The 27,591-nt window shown below is 38.6% G+C and overlaps 1 protein-coding gene across 1 annotated transcript; it reads left to right on the top strand.

Moving 5' to 3' along the window:
• Window positions 1–352: 352 nt before the first annotated feature.
• MEMO1 (mediator of cell motility 1) lies at window positions 353–27,591 on the top strand. Its single transcript, XM_014889864.2, has 9 exons — window positions 353–505; window positions 12,292–12,373; window positions 14,422–14,490; window positions 16,342–16,454; window positions 17,743–17,854; window positions 18,782–18,924; window positions 20,067–20,143; window positions 25,480–25,584; window positions 26,895–27,591. The coding sequence occupies exons 1-9, from the start codon at window positions 445–447 to the stop codon at window positions 27,024–27,026; spliced, it is 894 nt and encodes a 297-aa protein (XP_014745350.1). The 5' UTR covers window positions 353–444; the 3' UTR covers window positions 27,027–27,591.

Raw genomic sequence — 27,591 nt, 5'->3', positions numbered from 1 at the left:
GGCCCCGCCCCCTACCCCCTCCCCCGCGGGGTGGTGCCGCACTTGTCAAAGAGGTGGGCGGGGCCGGCGGAGGGCGAGCGGCCAATCACTGTGAGGCTTTTGCTTTGGTGCCCAATGGGGGCGCGGCGGCCGCGCGGCCCTTAGTCCACGGGAGCCGAGCGGGGCCAAACCCAGCTGCGGCCGCGGCCTCCTTCTCTTCGCGCCCCCCCACTCGCCGGCGCGGAGTTGGCGGCGGCGGCTTCGGGCTCTGTCCCCGCGTCCCCCCTCCGCGACCCCGCCCGGCCCCGTGCCCCCGGCTCGCGCCGCCCCGGCAGCGCCGCCTCCGCCCGCGGGGCCCGGGCCGTGCCGGGGGAGGAGGGGGAGCAGCGCCGCCGCCGCCGCCGCCGCGGGCGGGCCCGTCCCCCAGCGCCCCCCCCGAACACCATAGGCGGCTCCGGCTCCAAGATGTCCAACCGAGTGCTCTGCCGGGAGGCCAGCCACGCCGGCAGCTGGTACACGGCCTCAGGTACCGCCGCCGGGAGTGGGGAGCGGGCGGCTGGGGCTGAATCAGCACTTTGGGGCCGCCGGGGCCGGTACCGGGCGCGGGGAGGGGCCGCCGGCTCCGCCCCCGCCGGCACATGGCGGGCGGGGGGGGGCTGGGGGCTGCCGCCGACGGGGAGCGGGCAGAGCCGGGGAGGGGGTGCCGCGGAGCACCCCGAACACACCTGCCGGCCGCCGCTGTCCCTCTGCTCCCGCACGGGAGCCTGCAGCGGCGCCTCTCGGCGGAAACCGGCGCTTGGTCGTCGCCGGGGATGGATCGGGCCCCTCGGCTGCGCCTCGTGTGCCTGCCCTGCCCGGCAGCCGCGCCTCGCCGCAGCTCCCTGTGTCACGGCGGCGGGGCTGGAGCCAGCCCGGGGCTGAGCTTCGTACCGAGCGTTGCTCTCTGTCAGAGCCCACCGACGGATTTCAGAATTTTCAACTGCTCCTGGGGTTTTTTTTGTTCTGTTTTGTTAATTCTATGAGAAAATACCGGCTGTCCGGGATTAGAAAGTAGGGGGAAAGGTGTGAAAATAAGGAGGTTTTATTTTACTTCTTGTCGAGGTGTGAAAATAGGGGGATTTGTTTCTCGTCTTGTAGTCCAAGAAAACCTTCTATTTTTCCTTCCCGGGCGCTTTCTTCAGTAGGAGTGAAAAGTTTCTAAGCAATAATGCAGAGTGGCTCTGTCCATTTAAACATGTGGTACTTGCAGAAGAATAGAAGAAAAACGTGCCTTGGAGAGCGAGCTACAGATCCCCGCGCCCACGCCGAAAAAAACGGCAGAAACACATAATAATGGCTTGATAGCACATGTGTTCGGAGATAAGTTTTGTTCGGTTTTGGGGCAGAACCGCCTTTGTGAAAAGGATGCACGTTTGTCTTTTCAGAGCTGTTAATGAGATTTGTAAGGGATGTTCTTTTACTGGCCTCGGGAGTAAAGATGATTACAAAACTGCAGGTGAACGAGCTTAGATGAACAAGAGGCTGTCATAATGAGCAGTTCAGAGGGATGGGGGTACAATTGAAAATAAACCAAACCAAACCAAACAATGAAGTGTTGCATTCAGGATCCTAAATTAACATCTAAGAAGCATTGGATGTGAAAAGTCATACACCTCTCTTGGCTAAAATAGATGTGTTTTCCCCCTCTCCAACATACATTGATGAACGAGGTATGAGGCAATAAATGAAAGGGAAGAAAAGAAATACAGGGAGGAGGGTAACACAGGAAGAGGCGGATTGTGTGATAAGTAGCTGGGCTTCAAATGGTTGGGTAGGCATTTTCGAGACAACAATAGAGGATGATTGTTTTCCTTCTCAGCTTAATATTCTAAACATAATTCTTGTATCCCTTACAAAACTGGCCTTAAATTTTCATGCAGCTTGCAACTACATTTATTTCCAATCATGTTAAAGGTACAGATTTAACCATGTGCCAAGACATCAAAACATCAGAGCTTTGTGGTAATCACCTTGGTCCTGCAATTTATATTTTCATTTATGAGTAAGGCAGAAAACTGATCTGTGAATCTGTGATATGGAACAGCTACATGACCTTACATGCAAATTATGTGGTTTGTTTGGTACTGAGCTTCAAAGTCAAGTTATTACTGGATACTTGCAAATAAGAATTTTGATTAAAAAAAAAAAAAAAGGCATGGACTCTGTGTTTAACTGTTTTCTATAAAAATAAGTGCATAATTTAGACTGTATTCTGGTAAGTGTGTGTGACTAGTTTGGCCAGTACTAGTTGTTTGTAGTAGGGCGTCTGAAAGCTTGTTACTCCCATTGCATTTGGGCAGCTCTCTGGCAATTGCTTGTTGAGGAGATGAGGGATGGTTGCACAGACACACTGCATGAAAAAAAACCCCAAAGTGAATCATGTTGTAATAATGAATTATGACAGCTGGGCTTGTGACAAGTTAAGTTGTTGCACTGTGTATGGTGGGGGTAAATGGTTGATGTTGCATAATCTGGGGATTTTGGAAATATATTTTTCCTTAAATGAGCAAGGAGTATTATGTGTCTTGCTATACAACTCTCTTCTGCTGTTTGCACTGGGTATGTGAGAGCAGGAATTGTTCCTGTTCAGCAAGACAAAGACTACCTTTATTAGTAGCTTGAAAGCTAATTTTTGTATGCTATTTAGGGAGGTCCATCTAAACTCGAGAGAAAATAAATTTAGACGAAGAGGGTATGTGTTCATCATAGATTTAACTTAAAATCTTCCTATATTTCAGGCCAGATTCACATGTCAGTTGGTTCGTCAAACTTATAACATAGGCTCCTCAATTGTATTACTTGAAGAAAGTGGATTTTACCATGTGTTTTCAGCCTGCATAGCTTCAAGGCTGAAGCTGAGGCAGGGATTAGTTTGAATTGTGATAGTTCTTCAGTGTGTTCCCATGGTTCTCCAGGAATTGTCTTTTCAAGTCCTCCTACCTCCTCTGTTCTTTGCACTACTGTCTCGGCCCAGAAGCGATTTGCTGTGTTATATATAAACTGGCGAGCGTTTAAGCTTCCCATTTCCTGCAAACTGCTCTCTTTCTACAGAGCTGAGTTTGATTACACTAAAAGGGTAATGAGAAATGTGATTTTTGCAATGTTCAAAATCTTTACATCTGAAAGAATTTTTAAAGAGGCTGAGTGAGGATAAGGTTTTTAAGTGGTAGTTTATCTTGAGGTGCTTGGTACCTAGGGCTAAAACGTCAACACACCATGCAGGATGATGCATGGCATCCTGGACTTGACAGGGGGGTTTACTGCAAAAGTGAAGCATCCATTGCTATTTAAAAAAAAGAATTCTCTAAAATCTATCTGTAGACGTCAGCTCTGGGAGAGAAGGGCCAAAGCCAGCTGAGGGGGAAGAAGACAAAGGATGGATCCAGAATGTAGTTGAGCTTTTGTGGGCAGAGAATATTCTTAAACTGGGTTAGCTTTCTCCTCTACACTCCAGGAATGGAAGCAGTATCAGAAGTGAAGTCACAACCACAAGGAAGCTACTACTCTTTGTGGATGGTCAATGCAGTGTGTGTAAGAAGGTTTGGAAGAAATGCCACCTCTTGTGCTCATTTCCAAGGGACAGCAATTGCTTCAGCTGAAAATAGACCCTTGCTCCATTATTTTCTTCGGCTATGGCTTATGTACTGCTTAGGTTCTGCCTTGGAAAATATAAACATGGACTCCATTCTAGTTTGAATATGCTACCTACTTGTATGATGCTAATGAATGCTGTAGAGCAGGTGGGACTGGCTGTGCAATTATACATATCCAGGCATGTTCACATGTGAGTTACAGTGTTTCATTTAAGTAAACAACTTTGTATTAGAGGGAAAGTTAGGTCCCAGGGAGAAAAAGCTCACTGCTTCCTACTCAGTAAAGCTGAGAAGGGGGCAAGAAGTGGAAGATGAGCTTCACCATGATGTTATGTTATAGCATTTGACTTCCCATGTGTTCTTCATTGTGTGCTGTTGTAACAATAACAACAAAAAAAAATCTAAAAACTAATTTTTTTAAGAAGTTTCAGCAGGTGAGTTCAGTATGAAAATTTTAACCAAAAGGATTGCTATATCTTTTCCCCTTCAATTCTTGATGTGGGGAAGTTAATATTCATTCCACATCAGTCAGTGCAGCATCTTAATGAATTTCAGGTGTATACCTCTGGAGCATTTGATGGGCAGCAAAGAGAACAGTGAAATCTGGTCAGTTGTTCCTCCTCCTTAGCAGCACCACTGAGCATGGGAAGTTTTACAGCTGAGCTTCCAAACTAAAACTGTGCTTTGACCATTGCTGATAGTAGGCCACTGGTCTAAACAGCCTTGTTTTTTACTTGCAGAGCTTGATCTGCATGTCTACTTTTTAAAAACATTAATGGTATATGACATGCGATTGCTTTTGTGGACTAGCAGCTTGATGTATGCTGGCCATTGAAAATATTTGCAAAATTTAGATAAAAGCATACAATGTAAATAAAAATATCACACAGTATTGCTGTCATGTAGATTGTTTTAAAAAATACCACTGTTGTGTGGTGAAAAATAGTACACTCACATTTATTTTTGGAAGAAAGTCTCAGTCCTGCTGTGTTAATTCAACCACCTAGTATCCAGACCTCTTGAGAAATTGATTTTTTAACCAGCAGGTGGAAGAGGAAGATTAAGGACAACTTGAAACAAAAATGGCCTAATTTTCAGTGTCTTTGAATGCAGGCAGACATTCCTAGATACAAAAGGAGCAGATGAAATGCAATGGAAATGGCATGCTATCCTAAGCATAGACTGTATGCGTGATAGAGGTGTTTATTCTTCAATGTGAGTAGATTCAGTAAGTGCTGGGCAATTATTGCTGTGGGAAATCAATCCATATGCTCCTGAAATGGAAATAAGCATCAGCTATGTGCATATTTTTTTTCTTCTGCAGCACGTCATGACAAGTGGGATGTCACATTACAGTGCTGAACATGGCTTATTGGCTCACAACTGGCCACCCTTGTCTGGCCCCTGGAAGTGCTAACTGAATACTGTACTCCTTTATTAATGTGTGTGATAAGAGTTCTTGTTTCAGCTTTTCCCCAGTCAGTGGCATGGTGATACAGGTAAAACACGGAGGCTTTTAGTAGGCTCTTTCAGGTCACAGGAGTAAAAATCAAATTGGGAGTGTGTGTGAATAACTATACTGTGTGATGTGAAACTTGCCCTGCAAAACAAGTGTGTTGTTGTATTAGTTAGGGCTTATTTCTCTGCTTTCCCATACCAAACCATAGTGGCCAGAGGTGTGCTGTTAGTCTGTGCCAACTTGTTTGAACTAGGAGAACCTTAATTTCCATAAGCTTAATGCAAATGTGAGTTGGCAGAATAATTGCTGTGTCGACTTGAAACACCATAGCGCTCATTGTCTTCAAAGCTCTGTTTTTATGATGAGCCAAGTAAATGGCCAGTAAATATTTGAAGAAACTTTCAACTTAGTGCTGCATTTGTGTTTAGAGTTTTCTGCTGCCCTAGCTTGTCAGCAAAAGAACCCCAAAGGAGGTAGGCACTGACGTTTTGTTGCTACCATTTATAGGGATTAAGCTTCTAGCTTGTTTGGACAAGAAGTGCCAGAACTCTCAAATAACTAGCTGTCATACAGCCAGCCATGTTTCGACCTTGTCTTTTGGGTGGAAGACTTCTTGATGGTGTGTAGATCAGCAGGAAAGTATAGTGCCTTGAAGAACTTCAGCAGATCAGAAAATAAATGAAAAGGCAATTGTGTGCCGTGAATGATCAATTCAGAAGTTGCATTCCCCTCAAAGTTGGCCACTGTTTTCAAACATGTTCAACCCCTTCTCTTCCTTTGTAATCCCCAGTAAAATCGGCATTAATGCTTTTTTACTGCCTTTTGTACCAAATACTGTTTTTTCTGATGTTGAAACCTACTTGCTCTGTTAGTAGCTCTGTGAGGTAGGCAGCTTCAAAGTGCAATAGCAGTGTGATTCTGAGATAGTAAAACCATTTTCATTTGTGCCTTCTGGGGCTTGGGGGCACTGAGTAGTGATGTGAGAATGACTGTTCGTTTTAAGGAATAGTGTGGTAATCCCAGCATTTGTATGCTTGTTGGCATGGGCTGGAACTTCTCATCAGCATTAGAGAAAGTGTGTGCATCAGTTACAGCTGTTTCTGCTTTGCTGTGATGTTGCTGAATATGTGTAATCCATTCCCCAGGCCTGCTGCCCACACTTTCTGAGGGCAGATGCTGCTGCTGGGTTCGCTGACCCTGAGTGGTTGTATCCCACCTTAACTTAGGGCACAATCTCTTCTCTGTAGCGTGTTGGATATGGGTCTCTGCTGCAGCTCAAGTGGTCAGAAGGGAATCACATGTGTGACTCTGTGTGGTTTAGACTAGGAATGCAGATGAGGGCTTGAGGAAGATGTTCTCTATGTCATAAAAGAGTCTATAAAAGTGGTTTACTGTGGTGTGCCAAGAACCCTGGCATACTCCCCAAAATTGGAATAACTCATCACAGCTCGTTCATAAATGTAATGTAGAAGTAATGAATCATCATGGTGTTTGTAGATGCTCATAGACAAATGGATCCAGGAAAACATGGAAAAAGCATGTGGAGGTCACTGAAATCAGATGTATTTTATTGATGGACTTGGCAGTGTGAGGCTTATGGTTGGACTCTCTGATCTTAAAGGTCTTTTCCAGCTTGAATAATTCCATGATCTCTTATAGTGAACAGAGCTTTCTGCAGTAGCAGGATAATTAATGTACTGATCATGCAATCTTAATGTTGTGACATTAGCTGAAGCATTACAAATACAGCTGTTAGCTTAAGTTCTTACCTTGCAATCTGTGAACAACTAATCATAGTGTCTTAGAAATTCATCAAGTATTTGCTTTGCAATGTTAAATACCAAATGTAATATCTCTCTCTTTGGTCGTTTATCTTTTTTTAGGTTTTTTATGGTGAAACTGGATGTGTCATTAGTGACTCTTTTATGAATTAAACATGGAACACAGCATTAATATGCAGACTGTATTATTTAGCATTGTATACTGAAAAAGTGTACTGGAATAACTTGAAGTACAATTTCTAGGCTATTATTTCTAGCTGAATCACTTAAATACTGTCAAAATCAACATACATCAAGAAAATAATGTAGATTCAACTTACACTGTGCAGTTGGAATTGTAAAAGAGTTTTATATTTGGTCTAGTTCTGGTATCACTAAAATAGGCCTGCAAGTATCACTTAGTGAATACTTTCACAAATTTAATTTACCTTTAGTGTGTATTAGAGCCAAAATCATTCTCAGAGGCATGGAACTGAACATCATTTGTTTGGATCTCTGAATGGCCGGAGTACTAAGGTTTTTTATGAAGCTAGCTAGGTACATGTTGGTTGATATTCTTTGAGTGGTGTTACAGTTTGTTGGTTTTGTTTTTTTTTTTTTTTAAATTCCTGCCAACTTTCAGTAAAGGAAAATCAAGAACTAGTGGAATACTGGAGAACTGGGGCATGCAAGTAAGAACTGCCACCAAAGCAATTTTAATATTTCTGTTGTGGCTTCAGTTTTATTTTTCCCCATTCAAGCACTACTTGCAGTTTTAATTCCATCTTACGATGTGTATAAATAGGAATTAATGTGGCATTGGTGTAATCTCTATTTGCATCTTAATTTCCCCCCTGGCTCTTGTTTGCATAGGTAAATTTCTGCCTTGCTTGTAGTCTGATTTCACTATATTATCAATATTGAGGAGAGTATATGCTAGCAGTGGAGAATGTGCCCATTAACATGAGTTGTTGGAAATCACCTTCTATTCCTGACAAATCTTAGTCTTTGCATAGCTGAAACTTGTTCTTCATTCAAGGATTTGGCTTTTGTTGCATCGAGAAATAGTTTTGGGGTTTTTTTTCAAGTGCGGTCTGTGTTTTTTGAAAAATCGTTACACTTTCTGTAATTTTAAACTGTTAGTCCTCTGTCATGTTTCAGGTTTGAGTTTGCCTAACAATTTAATTGTTTCAGATTCACCTCCAGAATTGTGAAGGAGTTCTCTAGGTTCCAGTTACTAAACTAATTATATGCCAGCCCCCAGGGTTTCACTATTACTTGATTTTTCTAACACGCTACAGGAATAAGGACTTATTCACTCCTTACCACATGTTGTAGTATTTATTAGACACATTTTTAAGGTGGAGACATTTTTTCATCAATGGGAAAAGGTAGTTAAGAAGTGGTAGACTCAAAGAAGGGTGGTGGCTCCTATAGGTAGGAGACGTTCTTGGACGAGTAAAAGCTGTCAAGGCTGGGGACTGCAGTGTTATTGTCGTGCTCCAGCATTACTTGCCTTGCTGCAAGTGCTGTACACGTGCAGCAAGGGGCACCTGAACAGCTTTCCCTGGTGCTGCTCTAAATTTTGATTGAGGTTTATGCTCTTCCAGTAAAAAAAGCATTCAGTGAGACTGAGGATTCAGCACAAACACGAAGCCTTCCCTACCAATCTGAAAAAGTATGTTTTGTATGTGTAATGGTGGCTGCAGGAAAAGGAGCAAAATGCCATTACATTGTGTGGACACTTGGCATATAAGCACTTCAGCCTCACCGAAGGGAGGTTGGCTGTGGAAGGAATGTGCTGGTTTGGCTTAACCTAGTCTGGACCATGACAGCTGTAAATTGGGGTGATGAACTGGAGCTGAGTCACTACCAGATGTCTTTGTGTTACTATTCCCTGGGTAACAATGGCATGCAAGTGATGTGGGAGGATTCTTTCTTACTTACTCTAGAGTTTTTTGATGGGATAATGTTGATTTTTTTAAAAATAAGTTGTCCTTTTAGGCATGATAATTGAATAAATGATGTCTGTAGTTGTTTCCATAAATTTGCCTGGTGGAGACTTGGTCTGTGCTTGCAATTATTTTAAACCTTGGCATAACTTCTACTGATTTTCAAAACAAAACAGGATGTGAAATATCCACAGGTAATTTCAGAAATCTTTCATTACACACCTGTGTTTATACCTGACTTCATAGGTTTGAAATGCACATTCTAGTGTTACATACTTCAGTGTAGCTCACATTTTGCTGCTTAACCTTCTTTTGATCAATGAATGGTCTAAACTTACAATTTCAGGGTGCAACAATCAACATATTTTAGCATTAATATTGTATCCATATGGTTTTCTGCCCTTCTGGCTGGGTTAAAAACCCCTCTTGCTCTCATCCTGCCTGCCAGCTTTATGAAGATGAGCTTTCCACCTGAGGCTCAAGAAGCCAGGACCTATTTTACTTCCCACCACAGCAGCAAGAGAATACATGCTGCTCACTGTTCATGCTGGTCAGCTAAGGAGATACATGTCCATTAGATTGTCTTGATGACTGTTTTTCCAGTTAAGTTTCATTTAAATACGAACAAAACTTACTTCTTTATGAAGAAGTTACTCATGTACTATAATACAATTCCATATGGCAGAGCATAGCTACTGTGATAGTGTGGGTTTATTTATATTTTGTATAACAAATTCAAATATTTTGACTTCAGCTTTAAGCATCTTCATGTTTGAGAAATTGGGAGAAGAACTTCTCTGAACAGTTCAAGAAAAAGTTGATGCTAATTTGGTAGCAAGAAAATTACAGTTATATAGTATCCACCTTAAAGTATTTGTAAGCATAGGAAGCTGCAGGTAGACTATGCTTTTGTCAATTTGTATGGGTACTGCTTGAATTTTTTTCTTTAGCTAAAAGGCCATAGGTATGTTGTACTATCCATTCTCTCTCTGTTAGTCGTCTGGAGAGAGAAATTTGATTGCATCTTTTATTAAAATAGTGCAGATGAGTATAAGTTGAAATGAAAGTTTACATTAGGTCAAAATGAATTATTTAAACAAGCACCTTATACTTGGAATTAAAGGGAAAAAATCTGAAAGCAGATGTGTTACTTGGTCCTTCAGTAAACACTGACACAAGTTTCTTCCCTTGGCTTATACAGATTTGTTATTTTACTGCCTCTACGATGAAAATGTTATTTTGTTAGAGTGTGTATCTGTAACAGCAGGCTATGCAAACCTGGGCATTTTACTGCACTGTAAGATTGGAAGTTTTAGTCAGATTCGACCAATCATGAAATTTTACAATATTACCAGATGTTCTGACCTTTGTCTTTAAACTGTTCAGCAGGTTATCTGATTTACGTCAACCAAGGGCAAATTGCCTTAACCACATTCTTAGTGAAAAATCCTTGTTAAAGAAGCACAGTGCCTTGCAGGGGAAGAGTTCCCCTTGGCTCAACAAATTCTGTCCCTTTTGCAGTTATGCTGCCTATGGATACTCTTCTTTGAGGAGAATGGGTCAGGTGGGGGAACAGAAGTATCCTCTTCAAGAGCTTTATTCAGGAAGTATTTTATCTTTCTATGTATTTTGTGAGAATTAGGAAAAAATAGATGATTTGCTTCTTATTTCAAATATGTAACAAATAAAAGTGGTAATACTGTAAAAGAGTACTATTTTGTTAGTCTCATATTAGATGGAGGGTGGAAATAGAGACCTATTTATTTTTACTTGGCTTCCCAAATAGCCTCCATTTTCTAAGATGTTGTTATGCTTATCTCTATTGCGTGTCAGCTGCTTGTAATTTCCCCAAGCAACAAGAGCAGCAGAACAAAATTGGTATGTGGTGGAACTTTTATAACAATTTCATCATTTCTCATATTACGTGAGTGATAGCAGCCAATCTATGTCACTCTTTCACTTTGTTAGGGTTGTTGACAGTAACTGAGGCTTTCAAGGTGTAATAGAAGGCTTAGGAAAATGGTGCTGCACTTGGTCACTTCCTTCATGTAAGAAGGTAGGGCTTTTCACAACTACAGAAGCCGTCATTTTTAAAGAAACACAAATGGATTTCAGTTTTGTATAAAAACTAGTGGCGTCAACACCTCTACCTTCACCCTTGCGTTTTCTAGGGAAAACTTTTTGACTATCCCTGGTCAGGGACTAATTGGATTCTGCAAGAATTGACATATTTTCTCTCCTCTGTGGTTCTTGTCAGCCTTTTGGAGAGCTGTCAGCCCTTGTCAGGACTCTTTGGAACACATCTGTGAAATGGCTTCAGATGCCTAATTTGGTTTTGACTTACACTGGCAGTTGGTAGCTCAACTCTTGCGAGGGGAAGATACAAAGATCTACAATGTGCATGGAAGGAGAAAAGCAGCTTGCTGCACCATCCTTTAGAGATAAATTCTGCTGGCATAGGGTGCTGTCAAAAGCATAGTATCACCTAAAAAACGTGCATCTATTTTCTTTGTTAATGGTATGTTACTTGCTACAATAACAGCTGAATGAGTTTTACTTGAAAGCTTTGTTTAGTGTTCTTTAATATGAAAGAATGTTGGACTGTATTTACCAGACTTCCTTCCTGAATGATAGCTTAACATCAGAAAGTTTTCTTGTGATGGGAAATAATCAAAATGTGGCTTGTTTGGTTTTTGTCTTTTTTTTAATGTATTTCTAGAAGGCTTTTTTTATCATCTGTCAAGTGATTAAATTAAGAATATTTGCTACTTGTTGAGGTACAGAACTTCATTTTTAAAAAATTTAAATTCTGGATTGGCCAGGTATCGAAGTTAATGTTGAAGTGATTATGTGCTTCTAGTATATGTTGATTGATCAGAAGTTAAGGTGTTAGGATAAGCATAATGCCTTCTCATTTGTAGCTTTTTCCTGTGCATTTACAGATTTTCCAGGTTACAGTGTTTTGTATTATACTCTTGCACCTGCTTAATAAAGGATTTATTACCATAGTTATTGGCTATCATGCAACTATCAGGCCTTTGTATTATGTCATCTTCTCATATTGGACTCTCTTGATCATAACTTTTAAAGATTATTACTTTTTACTTCTGAATTCCTCAAATATAGTTACGAGAGGAAACAATCATCTGTTAGTGATTCTTTTGAAATCGGCAGCCATTCTTTCAAATGGTGAAGTGATGTCTTCATTAGTCCCCACAGAGCAAGAAACAATAAATCTATGTTTAGATGTGCAGTAAATGAACTTCCCAGACCAGGAGGTTGAAACTTTCCTACTGTAACCTTCAACGTTACAGAGTTGGGATTTCTTTTGTTGTTGCATTAGGTATTTTGGGGGGATGTTTTTTTCTGTTGATTTGTTTTTAGATTTTAACCGAGATTTTAATGCTTACAATGACTTTTAAATCTGCTGGGCTTTCAAACTTTATTTGTAAACTATTGAGATGTATTAGGTTCTTCTATAGCTTCAGTATTTCCATGTCTTTTTACAGGACCCCAGCTGAATGCACAGCTAGAAGGTTGGCTTTCTCAAGTACAGTCCACGAAAAGACCTGCAAGAGCCATTATTGCACCGTAAGTCTAGCTAATACTTGATTGGTTAAATGTTTTGGGTTTTTTCCTGAGTGATGGTGAAAACTGGTAAAAGCTAGTATTTAGCTGAAAGGAGTGTTGTGTGGTTTCTAAATAAGTATTTTGTATATAGCATAGAATGGCAGAAATCTTTGCACGTTTGGTGTATGATTAGCTTGCTTTTGTGGATGGACTGCACACATAATATTTTTCTGTGATCCAGTAAGATGGGTCAGAGTTCTATTAATGAGTAAAACAACAAAACCTCTCCAATAATAGAAAACTAGCCCAAAACAAGATAAGCAAAACTCTTGCATCCTTCACACCCCATAAATAAAATTTAGCAAAGCTTAAAAGCAAGAAGTAATTAAACACTATTCAACTGTCCAAAATGGTTTACATTTGTTATTTTAGTTTGGTTTTGTTTGAGCCATTTGTCCACAGTTGAAATAGGGATCATCTGAACCATTTAGGAAGAATTCAGTTTCCTGAAGATAACTGAGACATGTAATGACAAAATACGTTGGTCATTCCATGTAATTATGAGTTGGAAGGAAACATTAGAAAAAAGCACCTTAACTATGTTCTTCCTGTGCTAACATAGCATTGTCATAATGTTTGAAGTATTGCATAATAGTATTGAGTGTGCAGAAGAAATTCTCACATCTGCCTTAGTCTTTCTTGCTGGAATGTCAGGAAGGAGATGCTTCACCTACAGATTATGTAGTTTGGTTCTTTACCCAGAATTCCTGGAGGGCTTCCTGTGATCTCACCACGTATTTTTGTTAATCTTGCCCTTTTTTTGCCACCTGTGAAATGGAACATGTCTAATATTTTTGTGGAAGAAGCCTGTAGCAGAGGGAGCATTTCAGCAGGCTCTTTTGACATTGTCTTATAACATACCTTGCTCATTTGTGAGGTCTTGGTCTCCTGTTTCTCCCCTTAGTATATACATTAATAGCTTTCTGAACTCTTTGGAATAATTAGGGTGATGTTGAAGTAAAATCCTGGGGTCGTTCTGAAGGTAACTTGCTCCAGGTATCAGTCTATGGATGAATATAGATGTATCTGAGCATACATACGTATAAATACATGTAAAATCCTTCAGTGCTCTCAATGGGAACTTGTATATTCAAACATCCTCTATACCTCAGGTTTTGCAGCATACATCGTTCTCAGTGTCATTGTGTAAAGCTGTGGTGTGGGCATACTGCTGAAAAAATGGCCAGGAGCCATTTTCTGCCACTTGACCTGGGACTCTAGGAACGAATGTTCTCTGAAACTAATGCTTTTAGCAGTGTAAAGTGAATTTTCACCTGTTTTAATGGTCTTGAAGAGAAAGGGCCTTCAGATTTGAAGGCAATATTTGAAACAACTAGTGAAAATATTTATCAATTGTTTTGGAGCACACACAAAAACAAGAGGTTGAGAAAGGACCAGGCCAGACTGATAGGAAATGGTGAAGCATGTAGCTCATCACCTGCAGTAAAAGCTAGCATGCTGCCTTGCACTCCTTTCCATGTGTTCATTCTGTCACTAAGTTATTCTTCAATGACAGAGCATTTTTATTCTCTTTATCTGCTGTGACATGTAGTTCTCTCTCTGCCAAGACTTCTCTAGTGCCATTATATTCAGTTATGGATTGTGGTTAGAAGAGCTTTCTCCAGGAGTTTGCCACTCCCTTGTTCCCTGGCTACACTGTTAGCATTATCATGAGCTTCTGATAACAGCAGTTGTGCAGTCTGCATACATCCTTTACAGATAAGAGAAGATCCTCTCATCTGGGGGTTTCCTGACAATTCAGTGGTCACTGATAGTTTTTCACTGGTCAGTAAATGGTCATTTCCAGTTCTTCAACAAATATGTCTTATGTAATCAATACTGCAGCAGTGCTTTCCTGCTCTTTCAGGAGTTTTGGATCACTCTTAAAATTTCTAGTTCACTGGGGACAAAAAAAAAAATAAATCCTGAGAGATTTACACTGAATATCAACATATTTAAGATGTTAAGCAATATTTAAATCTCATTGTTTTGTGCACTTTGGTTTGCAGCCATGCAGGATATACCTATTGTGGATCTTGTGCAGCCCATGCTTACAAACAAGTGGACCCCAATATCACGTGAGTATTGCAGCTTTCTTTATAAAGCCTAAGACCCTGAGATTGCAATTCTCTGATTAGTGGAATGTTCTTGTTACATTCTTACATCTTGAAGTACTCACGTTTTAACTTTGTGTTCTCTTTAGCCTTCTATGCATCACTTCTGTTTTAACGTCATAAATGTTCAAATAGGATGTTAGAAAAGGGGAAGAAAAAGGATTATTGCTAAAATAATGGGTAACTAACTTTTTTACAAGGGAGAGATTAAAGATGGCTGGAGTTTTACTGATGCCACTGGTTTAATAGAAGCCCAAGTTGGTTTTGTTTGTTTTTTAGATGTTTGTTTTTGTTATTGTTGGGAGGTTTTGTTTGTTTTATTAAGTCTATTAAAGTACTTCACCATGATTCTACATCGGCTTTTTAGTGCAGGTTTATGGGTTGAATACTGCTAGGATTCTCTTCTGCTGTGACAGCAGTGACCAGTGTGTTTATATAATATGTGAAGTCAGTGAAAATTAATTGTCACAATCAGTTTAAGTGGACTTTTGTTTCTCCAAATTATAAGAAAAGAAAAATTTTAAAAAAACCCCAACATGTGTAGCCTGTGCCTGCCTCTGAAAATATGAATCCAGTTATTTTTGGGCAAAGGAATGTAATTCTTGTTACATTCTGCTGACTGCAACTTTTTTTTAAATTACAAAAATATAAAAGAAGATCTCTGGTATTTACTCAAAGTATATATTTTGCAATGCTAAATAAAAACTGGCTAGGCTTACTAGTTGTTTATAAGATAACAGACTGTAATACTCTTCAAAGGCAATGGTTTTAGTTCTTTCTAAACTATTACAAATGATGTGAAAATGGTATGGTAGATAGGTAGTTTCTCTAAAATTTCTGGAACAAGCTTCCTTCCCTAGGTTCACTGATAAGGCATTGAGTGAACTTGCTGGATCATTTGCTTTTTACTGCATGGGATGTTTAGACTTCATCTTTGAGCTAAACTATTGCATATTTGGATATTTGTTTTTATTAGCTTTGCAGGAAGTTTGTGTTTTAGTATACCTCGTTATAGCACTCTTGTGTAAGGGATTAAAAAACCCCTCAGAGCTATATATGTCTCCCACCCCTTTAATTCAGTGCCAGAAACAAGATGATATAATCCTGAATCTGAAAAGCTGAATTGCCTATGTTTTTTTTCTTTTTTCATGTTAGTCTTGTGGCAGGAGACCCTTAACATCTAATCAAGGGCCAGGGACTGAGGACTTGATGAAATAAAGATGTCATGATGACGTTTAAAGGCTGCAGTATGAGCTAAAGCCGTGAATGTGCAGGTCCCAGTCTCTGTTGATGCAACAGCAAAAAAGACCCATATAACAACATAAACCTAGCATTTGAGAAGGACTTAAAATTTAATTTAGTGAAACCTAAGTAAGACTAATCAAGTAAATAAGTGAAAAACTCTGAGTAGATGATAAAGTGATAATTGTTGTTTGATCGTGTATATATTGAAGGTGGTGAGTAGCTGTGTTGAGTCAAGGAGAGAATTAAAAAATCTAAGTGGCTGTAATGCATCGTTCAGCCTCCAAATGAGTGAAGTCAGAAAAATTTCTAACTGATGAGTGCTCTCTGATATATAACCTGCTTAAGCGATTTAAGGCTAGAGCATTATTGAATGGATCTCATGATAATTCCTGAGATACCAAACAAGGTTGGGCCATGGATTGATGTGGGGTCTTACTGACAACAGAGTAAAACTATTGTAGCCATGAGAAAGTATTACTTTGTATGCTTTTGTTAAACTTGTTATTCCACGCTGGGTTGCTGTACAATTGCAGTTGTCTAAATTGTGGCCTTCTGTGTTAATTATTGTAGCCGAAAAATTTTCATTCTTGGGCCTTCCCATCACGTGCCCCTCTCCCGATGTGCACTTTCCAGTGTGGACATTTACAGAACACCTCTGTATGATCTTCGAATTGACCAAAAGAGTAAGTGCATTATAAAGCTTGGACTTCACTGAGGCTTGAGTATTGACTGTGGTACTACAGTGCTGAGGACGTTCTTCTTGTTGGGCACTTCCTTGCTGTAAGTGGCATTCAAGTGCAAATCTGGTTCCAGTGCAACAAAACTAACTTCTGAGTGATCCTGGTTGTTTTAGACATGGTCACACTATAACAGTAGTGTCTCTCTTCCTTCTGGCAAGAATTCTACATTTTTGCTTATCTTTTCAATTTTGAGTGTGTGCTTCAGGGTTTTAAAACTAAAAAGAGTGTTACATCAAATAATAACTCACTAAACATCATCTCCATTCTCATGTGAAGTGTTCTGGCTGGAAAGTAAATTTGAGTTTGATTTCTGATCAAGGAATAACAGAGAAACCAAAAATTGCTTTTATTTGGATTGCATGTGACTCTCTAACTTGCAAACTAGAAACTGTTAGTTTGTGAAATGTCAGCCTTTTGAACTAAGTGCAATGAAGATAAATTTGATATTTTGGCTTTTATGTGTTTTGAGGTATACCTAAGTGATACAGTATCTTTATCAGAAAGGCTAATTAGCACATATATTGTGTTTCATTGTAACTGATTAAGCAAGCTAATTCAGGCTTTCTATATAGTGCCTGCAGAAATTTCCTTGGGTAAGAAATGTTTTGCTTTCTGTACAACTCCTTTATGGAGTTGAGAAGGAAGCACAGCCCTACATCAAATCCTTCATCCAGTGGAGAATTATCAAAATGTGGAGATAAGTCTGTATACTCTCAAGTATGCTTGAGAGTAGGAAAGATAGTTTACAGATGTAGATTACTTAATCAGTTGTGGCTGTTTCTAGATTCCACGATTCAGTCAATAATAAATTCAGTTACATAGTAACAAATCGAGCAATAGCTCATCTGATGAATTGTTGGTTTTTTTAAACACATAATGGGCAGTTTATGAAAATTAAAATTCACTGACTGGGCAAATGCATGTGTATTTTCAAATGTGTTTTATTTGTGTAATTAAATTTTGTATCCTGAGTCTTTTTCACTATATTAATAAGGTCACTGATTTAACACATTTTCTAAACTGAATCAATAATGTTTATATTTTAATGACTTGAGCACAATTTTAGTTCTGAATTTGTTTAGAAACAAATGGCTTATGATGATAGCCCTTGGAAGCAGGTAATTTTTTATAGTAGATATGTTCTGATAAAGGTAGCTTGCTTTTTGCACTTGAAGTAGTTTTCAAAAATAAGCCAAAAAAGTGGTAAAAACTGATCTTAATTTCATTTCAGTTTATGGAGAATTGTGGAAGACTGGAATGTTTGAGCGCATGTCCCTACAGACAGATGAAGATGAACACAGTATTGAAATGCATTTGCCTTATACTGCTAAAGCCATGGAAAGGTACTAGGGCTAATTACTTCTGCAAGAATGTGCATTGAATGTTTGAGCTGCTGTAAAGTGCAGTAGGAAATAATAATACATTTAATGGCATAGATGACCTTATGGTGTATATAATGCTTGTATTCGCCTAACCCCCAATAAAAATATTGATAAGGAGAGGGTCAAAGACTAGGATAAGCTGCTGTAATTGCAATTGTGAGCAGAGCAAACACCTAAATGATGAAGTTATAGCACCTCTTATAAACAGGTTGACTTAACAGAGTAAATATTAGATATGCTTTCCTGAACTTTTTTCAATAGCTGATTTTTTTTTTTCCCCCACTTTTCAAGGCGTCTCTGAAAGAAGTTCAAATAGCTTTGTGGGGGATTTTAAGTTTGTTTGGAGCCTTAATACTGATTTTGAAATCAGGGGTGTGTGTGTAGCTGCTATTTCAGGTGTTTAAGTAAAAATTGTCAATCTGTGTTGGGGTTTCTTCCCTAACATGTGCCCCTTTTTTTTTTTTTTTTTTTTTTTTTTTTTTTTTTTTCATTGTGTTTTGAATTTTTCCTACAGTTCTAGTATATACCTGAGTACTGTCTTGAGCATTTTCATATACGTTTCATATACTTTGGTGAATTACCAAACATGCAGCATCTGTACAGGGAAAACTTAATTCTTATTTCATTGCCGATTTCACTATGTCTTTTCTTTTTGTTTGCTTGGTATTTTTTACTTTGCAGCTGAGAGAAATATTGGTTTTTGGGGGTGTATGTTTTCTAAAATTGAAGTATTTTGAGGTTCTAAAACAACATCCTAGTATAACCTTACCAAATTACTATCCTCAAATCAATAGCAACCTTTTAAAACATGCTGCAGTTTCAGTTAGCAAGCCCTGAAAAATCTTCACATGTTACTTGAATTACAACCTTTTTTCTTTTGCTTATAAGCCATAAGGATGAGTTTACTATTATTCCTGTGTTGGTCGGAGCACTGAGTGAGTCAAAAGAGCAGGAATTTGGAAAACTCTTCAGTAAATACCTAGCTGATCCTAGTAATCTCTTTGTGGTTTCTTCTGACTTTTGCCATTGGGGTAAGTTTCATATCTCATTATAAGAGTATATTGAATATTTTGTAGCTATTTTCAAATAATGTATTTTATTAAACATTGAACATTTTAACTTCTGGTAAATTTATTTTTTCAACTTAAATGCCTTCATGAAGTTAAAAAGTCCTTAAAATCTGTAATAATAGGTAAAAAATATTCATGTGGTAATGTGTTTTCAGTGTAGTGGAGGAAATAAATGGTGGAGGTGCGTGGATTTATATACATCACTTTACTGTTGCAATGAAATAATTGAAGTTGCTTGCTCTTTTTACTCTTCTTTGAAGCACCTCAAAACAACTTTCAAAACTAATTAGCTAAAAATTCACTGGGCACAGCCACATTGCTCTGGCAGAAATAAGTTCTGTATGTTTTACTGTTGTATAAGCTAGCAGATGGATTATTTATGCCAATTCACCAGTGCTACCCCAGTTCATCTTGGTGGCAGAGATATAAAGACTCCAGAAGCCTTGACTTCTGTCCTGCTTTATAATTTTATTTTTCTTTTAAGTGTGATAGTAGCTGGAAAAGAGACTGCTTCAGAAAGATATGTGACACAACAGACCTTCCTTTTTTTTCCATTGTCATCTTTGGTCAACTTAATTAAGTGCATGTTTCACTCATCTTTGAATTGTGGAGTAGGTGGAAGTGTATATAAGAATGACTTGGTCCTGTTGTGGCTAATGACCCATTTAGAACTGCTCATTGAATTATCATGAATTTTTTCTTTTAACCTTCATTTGCTGTGGGTATTGTGCAGGCAGAAATAGCCTGACTCCATGGCTGACTTTGTCAAGAGGGATAGGGAAATGAAATGTTGCTTTACTTCTTAATTTACAGAATTAGATGCTAAGGCAATAAGAGGCAACTAGTGAGTGATACTTTGGTGTCAGTTCTATATAGATTTCTCTTTAGGAATTTAGCCACCCATCATCATGTATTTTTTTACTTTACTTCTGGGCTGCTACTTCATGGTTGCCCTAGAATTTCCTCAATGGACCTAAAAAGTATAAAATAAATGAAGATTACTACTTTATAAGTATTATACTTTCAAATATTTAGTAAGTATTAGGGAGTGGTTTAGCTACAATTTTTCCCTTTTTTATTTTATACATGATTTTTGTTTCAAGGTCAGAGGTTCCGTTACAGTTACTATGATGAATCCCAAGGAGAAATTTATAGATCCATTGAGCACCTAGATAAAATGGTAAGTTTTCAGATTTGGTGGAACTAACTAACAAATTTCTCCTGTACATTCCATTTCTTTGAGCACTTGAGAAGTTTCTCTAACAAGATATTATAGATCAGCTATTTTATTGAATGTATAATTTTCCTTTGTTTACCACAATAAGAATTTAGCTGCTGCCTTTAGCTAGTATTCTCCCTTTTACTGACTGCATAAAATTATATTGCGAGTATAAACTAGTAAGCATAATTAATGAGAATAAATGCATGTTCACCTACCTAAAATGCCCTGATGTAACATGACTTCTGTCCACATACCCTCTTATGTTTTTGAAAATCAAAAAAAATTATGTATGGAGAATTGTAGTAGTTCCAGCTTGGTAGCTGTGATACCTGCATATAGAAACAGCATTGTGATCATGCAAAGGTTTCAGCAACACCCATTTGGAGGAGGAAAGGCTGTAGGGTATTGCACTGGTCAGGAAAATGAAAGCCAGTGTTTCCTTGGGAGTAGCCTTCCCCCTACTCCTTACTCTGTAGTAGGCAGTGGGGGAAAAGCAGTAGACCATACTTCAGTTTGGGTTTGGCCAAAGACTGAAAGGAATGCTAAATACATATAGGTCCAATGCCAATTATGTTACATTTTTTTTGCAGTCACAGGAACTAAGGAGTTATTTTTAAAATAAAAACCCCCAACAACTTAATGTTGAACACTAAAAGCACAGAATAGAAGTAACTCTTCTGGAAATACATAACATTAAAATTTGTTTTACAACTGTTTGCATAATTTATGTAACTTCTGTAGAATCTGTTAGAAGAGAGAGCTGTTCCTATTCATGGTGTGTTAATTTTTTCCATGTCTTGAAGGAATAAATCCCATCTGCTGGAGAGATCTCTAGGCTTTCTTGCTTTGTGTATACATATTAACCTCTTTTTTCTACTATTAATTGCTGGAATAGAGATAATAACAGTAAATAACTTGCCTTCATTCTGTTTATCCCATTTTTAATAATTCTTGTAGCCAGTTGAGAGGTTTATCTATCAAGAAAAGTGTTTTTCTACAGAATCCCAGAATCAGCAGCCTTGAGTGTTTTTGCAGGAGAACAGATTATAGTGCATTAGCAAACATTAGTTTCCCCTTGTTAAATTCTGTGGTGAAAGCTTGAAGAAAATCTGGACTTTGGCATTTAATTACTTTTAGGGAATATATTGCTGCACCAGCTCTTACTTTTGGTAGTTGTTAAGCTAAATAGAAGTGACACTTTTTGTAACATGGAAAATCATGTCTACTGTTTAATAACTATGAAAATGCTTTTTCAATCTTTAGTTTAACTAGAAAACTAAATAAGCTGTATAGCAGCATACTGTGGTTATTTTTTGCTTGTTTATATCATGCCATATCTGAACACATGACTCCATATTCAGACGCTGTATGGAGGAGGTTTTCTTTGGAGGATTTTCAGAGATATCTTGTTAGCGATATCACAAATATCTCCCTGTCACATTTTTCCAGTTTTTGGAAGTTTGTTCAATTTTATGTGCCACTTGGCTACTTCTTGCTTCCTTAGATAAGTATTGGATTTTTTTCATGCAATTTGACGTTCTAAACAAACTTGTACTGTTGTAACCAGTAGGCCTCTACACAGACAAAACAGCATTAAGATAGAGACAAAACTGTACTAAAACTGGCTTAATTCTATTGGCCCTAACTTGGGAAGCAGTCAACTGAGCACTTTGTAAGCAGGAAGGTATTCTGGGGCAAGATGAAATCAATTTTCCTTAGAAATGCCTTTGTGGGAGCGTGATGGCCTTTTCCTTAATTGGACTGGACCTTACATATAGATGCATTTTCTCACCTAGTGCATAAAAACTGCTGAACACTTTGGGCCTTGAAGTTTAGAGCCATTAGTCCCCAGCATAAAACAAATAGAGAATACTAAATATTGCTGGGCAGACATCAGTTTCTCCATGGTAATTGTTGATCTGACCACTGCCACCACAGCACACTGTGATATAATGGCAAAAGGAGGGAATAGCCTTGTGCTTAGAAGGGAAACTTAGGGGAGAATCCTCAAATGAAGAGTTACAACTGAGCAGCTTATGTGCAATAGTTTTCATATCATAACCTGAAACACACCATGTTTTTACATAGAAGTAGAAAAAGTATTTTGTAAGACATTGCTGAAGAGTAATTGTTTTTGATTGACTAGCCAGAAAATGCAGACTACTCACTTCAATCTTCTCTACCACATTGCTCATTTTATATGAGCATATATTTGGTATGGGATACTTTACGCCTCACTTGAGTCAATGGGAGGATTGTGTTACCCTGAATGCTGATGGGGGAAAATGCAGGCACTGAAGAGTGCTGTGCAGGAATAGCCAGGAAAAATGCTCAGCACAGATGCTTCTCAGGTGCCTCTAATGATCTAATGAATTCTGGTGGCTGCTGCAGTGCTGCTGCAGTGTGCAGGACCTTCCACAGTGCTCCAGCCTGGGAAGGCTTCTTAGGCTGGTCATAAAATAAGATTGAGTCTCTGCCTGGATGCCCAGATCCCTGTTCTCTTGTCTGTGCCCAGACAGTACTTTTCCTGGTGGTTATTTGTTGTGTAGTCTGAGAGATTCATACATGCAAATATAGTTGGGCTGGATAGTACTAAGGCCAAGTTTGTTTCCACTACCATTAGAGTACTATTAGTTTAGACCTTTAAGTGTGAAGAAATAGCTGAAATAACTGGTAACAAATTTTTAACATGACCAGTCAAAGCATTATTGGCATATATATAAAATGAGCCTATGTTGGAGGGCATTTTTGTTTGTTTTGGGTTATGTGTGTGGGGTGATTATTTTTAAAGTTTTTTTTTTGTAGGCTTGTAGATACATTTTAAAATGTCATCCCTTAATAGTAACTTTTTAATCATGTTAAGTGCACTGTGCTAGGATATTGTAGATGCCATTAGGTGTATCTGGGTAACTGAGGTATACAATTTCTGTGTGATGCCATAATGACCATGTGATAAACCGTGGAACTGTGCTTACAGTTTTATCATATGGGTTTTATGTGTTTTAACTCTGTTCTAAACTATACCTGGCTGAGTTGTTCTGAGTATTGAAAGTTTTTAGGTTCATACCTCTGCTTTTTACAAAACTCAACCTGGCAAAAATGTTTCCTTTGTTCCTCAACACCATTTTAGACTGAAAAACAAGCTTGATAGTCTTTGCTCCTCTGCCACAATGATTTTTAAATCCAGAAGACTGAAAAATTCTGTACAACCTAATGCTTATAGGACATCTGTTCATACCAATTTCCTATAGATTTCTCCAATCTCTGATATATGGAACTCTTAGCATTTTCTGGGATGAACTGCATAGCTGTAAATGTTTTGCAGTGCTGAACTGTACATTGAAATAAGCTTACTAGGCATTCTCATAAATCCATGTCCATTCATTTGAGACAAATGCTCAAATGCCTCTGCCCAGTATGTTCCAGTGACTGTAAAATGAGTCTCTTAATTGAGCAGCCATTTTCATTTTTTTCAAAGGTCATGAAAAGGTTTTAGAAACAGATAAACTATATTCTCATGAACTGTTCAATATCTGAGTAAGTGCCTTATGCATCTTTAGTTTCTCTTGAGTATGTAGTCATGTTTAGTTCTTCTTTCTTTAACTGTGTATTGACATGTATAATCTACAAGTAAATGGATGGTTGAAAGATATGCTTTGGAAACTTTGGAAATGCAATGGTATCTATGTCATCACTACTAGTTAAAGAATAGCTACCATTAATTTTTTGGCACTTATTTAGACTGTGTAGGTCTGGAGTGATTAACAGCTGTAATTACTGATGGGGGGTCCAAACACCCTCTCCATGACTCCAGAAGAACTGAGCTCTTACCACCAATTGGCCTGTTTAGCTTGGTTTTGTTTTTCCATAATATGTATTTCTTTGTGAATTCATCTTATGTCTGTTTCTAAAAACTACTCAAGGTAGTGATTATCGTTGCTGTTTTATAATTTTCCCAGCTCTCCTGGGAATCTTCTGCTCCTCCACTGTAAGCTGTGATCCAGCCTGTATAATTAGCAGATATCTGCCAGATCAGCCAACACCCTTGCAGAGTGTTCTGGAGATTTCACTCTTGAGGTGGAGACTTCAGACTGACTGCTTCCTGCATTGTGGCTTATCTATCTATCACCCAGAAGTAGGGAAAGAGCTGGCACAAACGGAGAATTCTTAGAAGAAATTATCTTCCTTTCTGGTATCAATCTCTAGTTATTCCCATGCAGAGTATGTTTTTTTTTTCTGGTCTCTAAGGAAGAACTTACTGTTTCACCAACAGAAGCAGCATAACTGTATTTTATTGAGTTAGTGAGTGTCTGGAGCTCATTTCCCTGGTGAAGGGAATTAATTTTCAGAGGAAGGAGAAGATAATACAGGCAAAAGAGCAAACCTATGATGAAACAGAGACAATAATTGATTTAGACTTGTTTTTAAACTACTTCCATGATGTTTGATTTGCTTTATGGGATGGGGTAAGAGTAGGCTGTATCCGGAGTTGTAAGATTCTTTTTGCTTTTAAGAATGCAAATGTTTGTATATGTGGAAGGTTTTGTTTCCCACACACATGCTGGTGTTCTTAGCATGACTCCATGGGATCATGGGTCTCGCCCTTAATGGAGGAAAGGGTGGCTGTCTCATGTAAAGTGGAAGTAACATCATCTGGTTCTTACATTTCTGTTGTGTACCAACTTGATGGTGCTTTAGAGATTTTCTGGATCTGATTTTTATGCTCTAGGCAAATGGCCAGGCCATTCCCTGGCCATTCAACTACCTTGCATGCCTGATGTGTCTGGGATCTATCTTGCTTGTTATGCGTGTGAATTGCATGTGTATAGTGTTGATTTTATCTAGGATTTTTGGACACCCAGAAGTCCCAGACAAGTGCTTGGCCCTGAACTTGTTACCAGGGAGAGCAGATGGAGGCACAATTTCTTCCTGCTTTGCCCTTTTAGTAAATGTCTGGTTATAGCTGTACCAAATCTTACAGAAGTAGGGCACTCTTGGTGACGATCAATTAGTCTGCAGGATGATGTTTTTTAACATGAACTTCACTGGTATTTGCAAAGATAACTTCACAGATCTGTGGATTATTAACAACTTTGGAAGAGCTCCTGCACTTCTAGTTTGGCAAGGAATGGAAACAAGATGACTACAAGCTAGAGCTCACATGTTAAGATTCCTTTGATATCCTTGGTACAAAGTAGAGGGTTTCGCCTCCTGCTCTGTTGTAACAAATAGATGATGTATAAACACCTGCTTGTGAATGTGTGATGTAATTATTGCTATCAATTCTTTTTCAGGGTATGAGCATTATAGAGCAGCTAGATCCTGTATCTTTTAGCAATTACTTGAAGAAATACCATAATACAATATGTGGAAGACATCCTATTGGAGTGCTATTAAATGTAAGTAATCTTTGATTTGTTGAAGAATGTAACTTCTGGAAAAATACTTGTATTTGTAAAACACAATATTGCTGCAGAATTCCTTAATTCTGAAATATCAGGCCTTGAATTAATTTTAAGTGTTCTCAATTTGGTCTTTGATTTTTGTGTCTTGCATTTAGACAAATATAAGCTCTTGAAAGGGCTGAGGGCTTTCAGTTCCCTAAGGGAGATGAGATACCACAATCCTTTTTGAATTTCAGTGAAATGCAATAATTCACTTTCTCTTGGCCCTAAATAAATGAACAAATAAATCCATCTCCCTGAAGAAGCATGTACTTACTCTTTTGAATCAGTACTTATGAACAGTGTATTTATTTTCTGTATATTGCTATTAGCTAGCTATTGTGAGTGCCTTGTGATGTCTGGCAATGTTTTTGAGTTTTGCAAATATGGTGAGAGATGGCCTCTATAAGTACTAGTGCAGAACACCATTAACACATAAATTAACAGCAATTAGAATTCAGATTACTTTCTGGTTACCATAGTCTGCATTGGTGATGCAGTGCAAACATAAACCTGGCTTAACTTAGTTGTCTAAATTTGGTCACAGTTGCTTTACAGCACTGGTGGAGTGCTGCATATTGGTCATACTGCTTGAGTGACTCTCACTGTATTTTTACTGTAACTCAAATCTGAAACAGCAAACATGTTAACTTTTTTAAAAGGGAAAACTTAATTCACTGGGAATGTGTTCTGAATGGAGAATGTAGAGAGGAACCTTTTGAAGTGGGGCCTGTAAAAGTTTGTATGAACAATATCAATGTTGGGAATGCATATAGCAAAGTTCAGTACTATGAAAACTCTGCAAATATACCCAACTCATGCCCTCAGATAATTATTAGTTTTGCAGTGAATCACAGCTAAGTTCTGTTCATTCACTTTTGCCAATTGTCACACTTTTAATAAATTGTCCTTGTGCCTTCTTTCTTCTTAATGGAAGAGAGAGAATCTGAGAAGTGTTAATAGTGTTAGATTTTTTTTTTTCTGTTGCATCTGTATTTCTATATAAATTCCCCATGGAACTGAAAGCACTGTTTCTAAAGGGGATAACATGAACGGTTCAGTGTTGCTTTAGAGAACTGCATGGATGTGCACAGTGCAGTGGGAGAAGCATCAGTGAATGAAACAGCCCAGAAATGGGCTAGGTCCACTAGTTTTTGGGAGGTGCTTATCTAGTGAGCTTATGAGACATTGTGCAAGGACCTTTGAGACCTAGGAAATGTAATTTCGCTGATAACTTTTTTAAGCAGCTCTCTTTCTCTCCTCAGGCTATCAACGAGCTCCAGAAGAATGGAATGAACATGAGCTTTTCATTTTTGAATTATGCTCAGTCAAGCCAGTGTCGAAACTGGCAAGACAGCTCAGTGAGTTACGCAGCTGGAGCACTTATGGTCCACTGAACTGCTGAATGCTCAGGGATGGCACCTGCACACACTCTGTATACGGGGTCCCAGCCTAGCCCTTACAAAGATACAGTCCCTGGTCTTTGGGTATACTGAAACCTCAAACTAATAGAACTCTGTTCTTTTCTAGTAGGTGTAGTCCTTCCTTAGTTTCAACTCATTTAAGAATGCTTTCTTGTTTAGGACAATGGAAGGAAGACTGGTATCAGAGCTTTTTGTGAGAGTTTTTTTTCTTTGGAAAAGATAATGGCTATGAAGGCATGGTGGTAGACCGTCCTTAAAAATACAACATGTAAAGCATTTACCATATCCTAAATTTGCACTCTTTGCAGACCTGTGCACATATACTCAGCTTTCAGAATAGTTTTGCAAGTTGTAAACGGAAAAAGGGGGGGAAAAGGGGGTGGAAGCTTTTTAATAAAAGAAAAAAAAGGAAAACAACGCATTTATAAATGATTCTGTATTAGAATATAATAAAACTCCAGTATAGTCAGTTACTACCCGTGATGTACAACAGATATCTTCTATTTTAGTTGCTAATAAAGGGCTACACAAACCAAAA

This window comes from Sturnus vulgaris, chromosome 3, assembly GCF_052056855.1.
Source record: "Sturnus vulgaris isolate bStuVul1 chromosome 3, bStuVul1.hap1, whole genome shotgun sequence".
Classification (NCBI taxonomy): domain Eukaryota; kingdom Metazoa; phylum Chordata; class Aves; order Passeriformes; family Sturnidae; genus Sturnus; species Sturnus vulgaris.
Note: the sequence above shows the minus strand (reverse complement) of the source record. Positions and strands in the feature narration are given on the sequence as shown.

What these genes read in the sequence shown, in the direction of transcription:
- MEMO1 (XM_014889864.2), top strand. Translation starts at nt 445, where the DNA reads ATGTCCAACCGAGTGCTCTGCCGGGAGGCCAGCCACGCCGGCAGCTGG. An exon ending in CAAGTGGACCCCAATATCAC is followed by an intron (nt 14,491 to 16,341) that starts GTGAGTATTGCA and finishes TAATTATTGTAG; the next exon opens with CCGAAAAATTTTCATTCTTG. An exon ending in ACTGCTAAAGCCATGGAAAG is followed by an intron (nt 17,855 to 18,781) that starts GTACTAGGGCTA and finishes TTTGCTTATAAG; the next exon opens with CCATAAGGATGAGTTTACTA.